This window comes from Danio rerio, chromosome 16 (assembly GCF_052040795.2).
Source record: "Danio rerio strain M-AB ecotype USA chromosome 16, GRCz13ab, whole genome shotgun sequence".
Lineage (NCBI taxonomy): Eukaryota > Metazoa > Chordata > Actinopteri > Cypriniformes > Danionidae > Danio > Danio rerio.
The window spans coordinates 61005001-61015000 of record NC_141036.1 but is presented as its reverse complement, the minus strand read 5'-3'; the positions used below and the strand labels follow the sequence as shown (position 1 = coordinate 61015000).

The following is a 10000-nucleotide window of genomic DNA, read 5'->3' as shown; positions in this document are numbered from 1 at the left end:
CATGCCCTAACCTAGACGCATTGGTCCATCCTCAGCACAACTAAACCATTATAACCAGGAGGTGGGGAGCACATTACTGTTGATGTAACTAGCTAATCTATGCATTTTATTTGATTTATTTGAAATTATTTATATATTTATCTCAAATTGTACTATTATCATTATTTTTGTTTTATTGTTAATATCTTATTTTATTTTTTCTATTTCTCCGTCTTCTGTTATATGTTTTACAATAAAAGTGGCTTTGAGTATGTATGAGTGTGATGGTTGGGGGGTTTTGGGGTTAAATGTTTACAAAAGTGTTCAAAAAGCACGCTATCCAATTGTGTTCAATAAATAAAATTTATAAAAAACACCAAGCGAGCTGCGCTCCAGACCAGATCAGCTGGATGACGTATCACGCCTCCGACACCGCCTGTAGTCGCATTTAGCAACTTAATAGCAGCCGGCTTATTAAAGAAGCAGAACCGATTTAATAAGTCAAGAGTGAGCTGTAACTGATGCATTTTATGTCGTAGAACAAAACGTAAAAATATCTTGAGTTTGTGTTCGCCACGGACCTTATTTAAGCGATTTCACTGAAACCCCACTGAAAAAACCCCCATTGACTTTGGGACGAGGAAACCGCGGATCACAGAGCGCACCGAACTACAGGAGAACAACGGGACAATACGGCTTTTTACCAAGAACTGGTGCATTCCTAACACACACACACACAGCCGGCAGCAGCTTATATTCCTGCAGTCACACACACACACACACACACACACACACACACACACACACACACACGAGCTGCAGATGTGTTCTCCAGGAGCCGCTGTAATCAGCTGTAATTGACTTCCCTCTTAAACTGTTTCTAACTGTCCATCTGGCCCAGACCTGCAGCAGAGAACACACACTCCTACATACGCAACTGCTGTGTGTGTGTGTGTGTGTGTGTGTGTGTGTGTGTGTGTGTGTGTGTGTTTCTCCTCCGTCAAGCACAGCAGCACACACCAGAGCTGATTCAGTTCAGTTCATCTTCATATCTGCTGTATGTTTACACTGGAGCGAGTCACAGAAATCCGAGTAAACACACACACACACACACACACACACACACACACACACACACACACACACACACACAGGAGATGTGAGTGATGAGCAGGTTTACAGATGAAGGAGCGCGGCAGTCATCAGAGGATTCTGCTGTCACACTGACAGAGCAGCTGCAGATGATCAGCACAGTGACAGACACACGCCGAACACCACGACTGCACCGTATACTAATGAAACAACTGACTGACGACACACAGGAAACACATCTCTGCAGGAGCACTAACAGCCAATCAGAACACTGCAGAGCGCTAGCGCACATGCTACTACAGCTACAGTGTGGGCTTGACACTGACCGTGGCTCCGTCCCGCAGCTTCAGGATGCACTCCATGGTGTTGATGGTGACGACCACCGGCTCTGAGCTCAGCTTGGTCCAGGGCACGTGGATGCGCAGCTCGTGGATGTGGCCGCTCAGGAAGGTGAAGGGCAGCTTCAGCTCCTGAAACACACACACACACACAGCATTAGTGCGGGTCAGTCGGTGTGGGTCAATTGGTGAAATTCAGTCAGTGTAGGTCAGTCAGTGTGGGTCTATTGGGGTGGGTCATTCAGTGTGGGTCAGTGAGTGTGGGACGGTCAATGTGGGTCAATTAGTGCGAGTCTTTCAGTGTGGGTCAGTCAGTGTGGATCAGTAATAGTGTGGCCCAGTGTCAGTGTGGGTCAATTGGTGTGAGTCATTCGGTGTCAGATTAGGTCAGTGATGTTTGGTTATGGGTCAGTGAGGGTTGATGAGGGTCAGCATGGGTCATTATGGGTCAGAAATGATCAGTGTGGAACAGTAATGGTTGGTGTGGGTTAGTAAAGGTCAATGTGGGTCAGTGAGGGTCAGTAATAGTCAGTATGGGTCAGTGTGTCAGTATGGGTCAGTGTAGTCAGCAATGGCCAGTGTGGGTCAGTGCATGTCAGGGTGGGCCAGTGTAGTCAGTAATGGCCAGTGAGGTCAGTATGGGTCAGTGAGAATCAATAATGGTCAATGCGTGTCAGTGTAGGTCAGTGTGGGTCAGTGTCACCTGCTCCAGCACGTCCAGCCGCAGGTCCAGTTTGCTCAGCACCACGTCGCCGCCCCATAGTGACAGCTGCAGGTCTGACGGCTTCAGGTTCTTTATGTAGCGGTTCACATAACTCATCAGCAGAGGAGACACATACGACTCCAACATCCTGACACACCCTCACGCCTGCAGCACAACACACACACACACACACATATGCATACATGTGCATTCATATACATCAAAAGCTACAGGTCCAACATATAATATTAAATGTTATTAAATAAATGACAGTGTTCAATGGGGGGGGGGGGGGGTGTTGTTGTTTTTTTTGACCCAGTCATTTAAGAGTGCTTTCACACCTAGACTTTTGTTTCAGAACCTGGCGTGTTTCCCCCGTCAGCGCGGGTTGGCATATGTGAATCCAGCAATCGCGCTCAGATCCACACCAATCCGTCAGAGATGGCCAGTATGAGGTGTAACGGCCGGACTGAAACGAGCTGTAGAGTGTGAAAGAACTCAAATGTGAAGGGAAAGCATGCTGAACTATCACCGAGAGCTGTTCATCCATTAGGAAAATAGAGCGGACACAGTCTTAGTTCATCTGTCATCTCTGTTGTCAGCTCTGCCTGATATGTGGTGATGGTGTCTGTGTGTGTCACCATTTAAAATAAAGAGCAGCGTTTACATTCCTCTTCGTCATATATTAAATTTAGGACGCATGACAGCTGAGCGGGACTCTGCAAAATAAAGGCTGAGCAGTGTGACTCAGAGAGTTTACTCGTATGTGACTGTTTCAGCTCTTCTGGACCGTTGAGAAACTTTGCCGTGTGAAAGTGAAGCGCACCGAGAGCAAAGAGCAGCACTGGAACAGGTTTAACCGCTGTTTAGGAACAAGAGAATCGACCTACAGGTGTGAACACAGCCCCAAACAACTTATTGTAGAGCAGTAATAACACAATACTGAGATATTATATCACACTGTCAGAGACTAATACTGACCCATGCCTAATATCCACACACACACACACACACACACACACGAGGAGAACAGAAGCACTGCAGACCAGCAGAACACAGCAGCCGGCAGAGCAGATCAGGACACACACTCCAGCTGTCTGCAGTCAACAGTGGTGTGTTTGAGCACACTGCAGTGTAGTGCACTAGCCTGTTCAGTGTTAATCAATGACATTACAGAGGGTAACTGCAGCACACTGCAGGGCGGACTACAGTGACCTGATCAACAGCTGCAGTGTACTTCAGTGTTGACTACAGTAATCCGCGCTGTACTGCAGTATGATATAGTCTTCTACAGTAGTGTGCTGTGTTTATATCCGAGCAGCTGCTGTGTGTCCAGATCATCTGTGTAATAATGACAGCATCTCTCTCTCTCTCTCTCTCTGTAGTGTTCACTGTACAGTGTGTCAGTCATGTCAGACTCTGCTGCTGTGTGTCCTCCAGCATTATACACTACTGAAGTCCCTCAGACTGAGGCTGTACCCGCTGCAGGTAGCGCTCTGTGGGCCTTCACCTGGTCCAGAAGCGCCTGCTGTCATCCGCCATATGTGTACAGAGGAGCGGGAACACACACTCACGCGCGCTCTCTGCACAGCTGATCCACGGTCAGTGCTCACACACTCGCAACACACACACTGAAAACACACACATACACAGAGAAACACTTACGGGTTCATGCGACGCGTCCGGCTGCTCCACATACACAAACACACACCACGACCATTACTTCCGCACACACAGGCTGCGTCCACGCGTCACTTCCGACTCAAAGGCAGACGTGCGCATGCGCAGATTGACTAAAACTGCTATTGGTTTAGCTCGTGTCGAACAGCAGTGTGTAGAGAGCGAATAACGCAGATTTAATCCAGCACACCTGCGCGGAACCGAGCTCACAGAGCCGGAGTTCACCTCTGACACACCAGTGACCATCACACACACACAGTTCATCAGCAAACACCGAATAACGAGCATTATTCACAGGAAAAAGCAGCTATTATCGAGCATTGAACACACACACACACACACACACACACACACACACTATACACGGAGAACAGCCTGGATTCAAAACTAGACCAGTCGCCTTCACTGTACAAATATTCATCCATTTTGACCCAACTCAAATTGATTAAGTTAACTTAACACTTTTAACAAATTTAAGTTATGTGGATTGAACATAAAACAATTAAGCTGTAACAATGAAATCTCAAGACTTGTGTTGTTTCAGCTCACTTTAATTAAGTAGTTTGAACAAGCAAAACTATATGAGTGTAAATAAACAGCTCACCGACACCAGTTCATTATTACACCACTAATACTAATAATTAAACTCTATTTAGGCTTCTGATATCGCCGATTATTAGAGTAAACAATTACATTTACAATTACAATTACATTTGACGTAGGCCTATCATTATTATTATTGTTATTGTTATTATTATTATTATTATTATTATTATTATTATTATTATTATTATTATTAAGACTATTGTAACACCGAATAGCCATCAGTATTAAAGACTGACTGTATAACTCTATGAAATATTAATTGATAATTATAAAAGGATTAAGCTAATATAATAATCTGTAAACAAACATATAAATCCACAATCAGCGACGCGCCTTTACACGGCTGAATTTGAGATTTAATGAAGCCTAAATGTAGTTTATATTTGAGTTGCTATAATATGAAGCGGATGATGGCGAGTTCATGAATATTGGCTGTATTTCTGTGTCCGTGCTGTGGCTGTGGGCTCCGCCGGTGCAGTGCTGCAGTAACGGGTCAGTCTCTGTCCTGAAGCGGCTCTCCCTGTGTGTTCGCGAGCTTTACATGATTTAATACCATCCATCCGCAATTAATTACAGGATTTACAGATTAATCTGTGATAAATGCCAAGACTTTAATAGTTTATCGGTAGATATTTACTGTAACACACACTGTGAAAATGCAGGGTTGCACACAATTCATTCAGGTTGACCCAACACAACTCGATAAAGTTAACTCAACACTTTTAACAAATGTATATGGATAAAGCACAACACAGTTAAGTTGTCCCAATCAAATCTCAGGAATTGTTATTTCAGCTCATTAATATATATACTGTATATGATTGCATATCCCGATGAAAATTAATCTCTTTATAACATTTCCATGCCGCAAATCTTCCTTCAGCATTCACATAAAATAATTAAGCTATTATTATTATTATTATTATTATTATTATTATTATTATTATATTTATTTTTTAAATAAAAACGTTAATCGTTTGTTTTGATCCACTGTTATAGCCTTCATGTTAAACTCGTTTGTGGCCAGGGCATGTTTTTGTAATTTACTCAATAATTAAATTAATAATTTATCAATAATTTACTGAGTGAAATCACAATGACCAGTAGCTATCAAATCACAATCATTATACATTCATTTAAGATTAATTAATTACACACTGCTGCACAGAAATGTATTATATATTATTGTATTATATATTCCTCATATATCCAACACAATTATATCAGCATAAACTCAACAAAATAACCCTATAAACAACAAATAAACTTCAACAAATAAAACAATCGCGTGTGTGTGTGTGTGTGTGTGTGTGTGTGTGTGTGTGTGTGTGTGTGTGTGTGTAATTTAGCGAAATCATTAAAGACATGTCGACTCATTTTATTACACCTTTTAAAAAGTCCAAACAAGCATAGAGGAGGAAATATTGTATTATCTGCACCTCCAGCAGAGTTTACCTGCTTCATCACACAGAGCTCGTGTTCAGCATACATCTGCTGTACCAATGCGCACACACACACCTCAGGCAGAAAGAGGAGCAACAAGAAACGTTTATTTACATCATCATCATCATCATCATCATCATCATCATCACACACACACACACACACTGAGTCTGTTATTGAGGGGTGAGTGTGTCCTGCAGGAGTGTGTCCGTGATCGTGAGTGCTATGGTTATTTTGGGCTATCGAGCTGTCCTGGGTTGGGTTATGGTTATTGTGCGGTTGGGTCCTGCTGCGGCGGTGTGTGTGTCAGACTGTGGCGCCGCAGGTCGCAGTTGCGCCGAAACACCTTCCCGCAGCGGCCGCAGCAGAAAGGCTTGAGGTCTGTATGGGTGAGAAGGTGAGTTTTCAGGTTACTTCTTTGATTAAAGGTTCTTCCGCATGTCGGGCATTTGTGAGGAGATTCCTGTTCGGATTTGAAGCAAGCACAGGATTATTCCCTTTAGCTTTCAGCACACACACTCTCACACACGCGCGCGCGCACACGCACACGCACACACACACAGTCAACAATCAATCAATAATTTAAGGAATGTTGAAGGATTTGAGACAAGGAGAAATAATCAAATAAGTCCTTAAACATTCAAGATTAGAGAAACATCGAAATAATCAATAATAGAAAACATTTAATACTCAGATTAGAGACAGAGAGAAATACTTCATTAATTAAAACATTTAAAATAAGAGAAATGTGGAGTTGAGATGAGAGAGATGTGGAATAATGAATAATGAAGCACGGCGGCGGCGGCGGCGGCATGTGTTTGTGTTTATATACAGCATATATGAGCACAGCCCGATTACAGCACGATTGAATCCATTGCTCAGTGAATAATAATGATTTATTTCAGTGCATTTAAACAGGACAGTTTTATTAATCGGGTTTCTCCACTAAAATAAGAGTTTGCTCAGAGAACATCTTCAGTATAAAGATCTGACATTTACAATCAGACGAAATATAGCACAAAACAACTACAAACTGCAGTATTTTCTCCCCATTCTTCCTCTTTTTTAATGGTATTTAATATTTTCCTCAACATATTAATCTGTGAATGGACTGATCTCCAGTGTGTGGAAATGTGATGTATCTGCACAAACATATGGAGAACATCCTGGATAATAACAAAGGGAGATCTGCGACGTGTTTAATCCAAGATTTACCACAATAAATATGGACAAACTGAAGGAGGAAATATAGTTTAAGTCAGTGTTTGACATGTCTGCTCATCATTAACCCAGCACACTAGTGTATATTTACAGTGAATAAAAGTGAATACAGAGAGCAGGTGCAGCCACACTCCTGTTATTAAAGCCTCAGTTCATCATGCAGAGGATCTAGATAACGCTGGGTCGGCGGAACACATCGCTGGCTTATTTATTCAGTTTAATTTTAATGACACTTTTTAGCCCAGCGGTGGGGTTTGTCTATTCTGATCAAGCGTTGTGTTGCAGCCCAGCATTAATGTGTGTGTGTGTGTGTGTTGATGGAGATTCACCTGCAGGTGCAGTGTCTTGTGGACCGCCAGAGTTCTGGACTGACAGAAGCCCTTCCCGCACTCCTGACACTTGAAGGGTTTCTCCTTAGAGTGGATATATCTGAGGAACAGGCGAGAGGGGGTCAGCACGACCCTCAGAATAACCCAGCACACACACACACACACACACACACACACACACACACTCACACACACGCGCGCGCGCACTGAACTACAGCTATATAACACTAAAATGCTCGGGTGTCGTAAACAAAAGTTGGGTCAAATATGGACTAACCCAACCCCGGGGTAAAAGTGTGATGTAAAGATCCAAACATGTTTGAGTTTTTCTTGTTGAGCAGAGGAACACCGGTCACCGTTCACTCGTGTGTATTCCTCTCCGCTGTGGGTCAGCGGTGACCGGTGTTCAGCTCTCTCCACTTGCTCATGTTCAGAATAATCAACACACTCAGAGGTGTAGAATAGCGAGAACATCTTCATCATCATCTTCAGGCGATTTTAGTCTTTAGGTTTAATTAAAGAATATATCAGCGTTTGACCCAGCGCGGGGTTACAGCAACACAGCATTCTGTAACACACACACGCGCGCACACACTCTTTATACAAACGCATACGACAGATAAACACACACACACACACGCAAATATATGACAGACACACTCTCTCTCACACACACACACTCTCTCTCTCTTTTTTACGCGCGCGCGCTCACCGGTGGTCCCGCAGGTGGTCTTGTCTCCGGAAGGCCTTGTGGCAGATGTCGCAGGTGTAGGGCCGCTCGTCGGTGTGTGTGCGCTCGTGGATCAGCAGGTTGTAGGATTTGGTGAAGTGTCTCCCGCAGAACCGGCAGATGAACTCCTTCTTGCTCTTGGCCGGGAGTCTGCCGCGCGCCGGTCTGCGCTCCGGGCTCAGTCTGCTCTGTCCGGTCACCGGCGGGTCCTCCTGCGTCGCCGCCACCGCCAGATTGGCGAAGTCGAAGCGCGGCCTGTCCTTCCGGTGCACCGGGTGTTTGTGCGGCAGCAGATGCGCGGCGGCGGCGGGGAACGGGAGTGCGCCGGGGAAGCGCGGGTCCGCCAGGCCCTGCAGCTGCGGGAAGCCCACCGTCCACCGGTTCATCTGTACGGTGTGGAGCGCGCTGAGGCCGTACAGCTGATCCACCGCCACCGGGAACGCGTTCAGGGTCTGCAGGAGCGAGTAGTTGAGCTGCAGCGCCGGGTGGAGAGGCACCGGAGCCGGGAGAGTCTTACTGCCCATTCCCGGTGCAGATCCTGCGGGAACACGAGCACACGCACCGGTCAGTCCCGCACGGCCCCGTTAATGATCACATTACCATGAAACACACAGTTTGAGCGGTTTACTGTAATTGTGAAATGATTTCCGTCATGTGATTATTAGAGGAGCTGTCAGAAACACACTCACAGCAGGCCGAGCAGATCCTCTGTTCACAAAATAAACAGTGTGAAGAATGCTGGAAACCTGTCACCATTGATTTCCAGAGTATTTGCCTTTTTTCCTGCAATGGAAGTCAATGGTTACAGGTTTCCAACATTCTTCAAAACATCTCCTTTTGTGCTGAACAGAATAAAGGAACTGTTCTGGAGCAGTGAAGGCAGAGAACAGGACTACAGCTTCAGGATCTCCACTGAGCTCAGAGAACTCCACTGACCAACACAACAGATGATTATTATCAGTCAAATATGATCTACAGTCAGTGAAGAGCCGCTCAGACAGCAGCCTGTGAACATCTGAACATCCTCATGAGCGGAGTGTGTGGATCTGCGCGCGTCTACAGCACTGCAGGACATTCTCTCAGCTCCAGAATTAAGGCTGAATGCGCGTCTATTAATATCCGCTCTCCACACACACACACACACACACACACACACAGATCTGATTATAACACAACACACATACACACTTGAGAGGGAATAAGTGTGATCAGAGCTGCAGTTGTTGATCGACAGTAATAATAATGAAGCTTTTCTCACCCTCGGTGCCGAAGGTCGCGGTCTGACTGTAAATCCACACAGAGCGAGGAACTTCAGCTCAGAGGCATAACTACAGTCTGAACATGCTCACAGCGGAGTGTGTGTGTCACTGAGACAGAGACAGAGAGAGAGAGAGTGTGTGTGTGTGTCCGCCGATCTGCTCTGGATCTCCGCTCTCAAAGTTCTTGTTCTTGTTCTGGCGGTGGAGCTACAGTGATCGACCCGCCCACACACACACACACACACACACACACACACACACACACACACACACACACACACACACACACACACACACACACACACACATCTGTGTTTATATGTGTTTGTTGGCAACACGCATCTGACAGCTCTCTCTTTCTCACACACACACACACACACACACACACACACACACACACACACACACACACACACACACACACACACACACACACAGTAATAGTTTCTCTCTTACATCTGCAAGTTCAGCCAAACTCAGTCTCTCAGTCGTCATGTTCAGTCCCTGTGTGATTCTCGACAGTAAAACAGAATTTAGAGGTGTGTGTGTGTGTGTGTGTGTGTGTGTGTGTGTGTGTGTGTGTGTGTGTTGCTGAGGAGACATGAGCAGTACATGAGCAC

The 10000-nt window shown here is 45.1% G+C and overlaps 3 protein-coding genes across 11 annotated transcripts in view; all 3 read right to left on the bottom strand.

The window, feature by feature from the left end:
• The window catches only part of vps13b (vacuolar protein sorting 13 homolog B), a 90618-nt gene extending 86766 nt beyond the window's left edge, over nt 1-3852 (bottom strand). For all 4 annotated transcript variants that reach the window (XM_087287871.1, XM_087287870.1, XM_087287872.1 and 1 more), the window contains exons 1-3: nt 3778-3852; nt 2113-2277; nt 1398-1541 (exon numbers count right to left, since the gene is read on the bottom strand). In XM_087287871.1, the coding sequence (XP_087143997.1) occupies nt 1398-1541; nt 2113-2259 (291 nt within the window). In that variant the 5' untranslated portion in view covers nt 2260-2277; nt 3778-3852. The remainder of the gene's footprint in view (nt 1-1397; nt 1542-2112; nt 2278-3777) is intronic.
• Nucleotides 3853-5928: 2076 nt separating this feature from the next.
• On the bottom strand, nt 5929-9544 carry osr2 (odd-skipped related transciption factor 2). 6 transcript variants are annotated; one of them, XM_087285729.1, is made up of 5 exons: nt 8970-9208; nt 8811-8867; nt 8104-8659; nt 7392-7491; nt 5929-6222 (listed from the first exon to the last, which is right to left on the bottom strand). In XM_087285729.1, the coding sequence occupies exons 3-5, from the start codon at nt 8643-8645 to the stop codon at nt 6148-6150; spliced, it is 717 nt and encodes a 238-aa protein (XP_087141855.1). In that variant the 5' UTR covers nt 8646-8659; nt 8811-8867; nt 8970-9208; the 3' UTR covers nt 5929-6147.
• The window catches only part of LOC147833529 (uncharacterized), a 20614-nt gene continuing 19992 nt past the window's right edge, over nt 9379-10000 (bottom strand). Inside the window, exon 5 of the mRNA XM_087288294.1 lies at nt 9379-9587. The gene's annotated coding sequence lies outside the window, so the exon portion shown is untranslated. The remainder of the gene's footprint in view (nt 9588-10000) is intronic.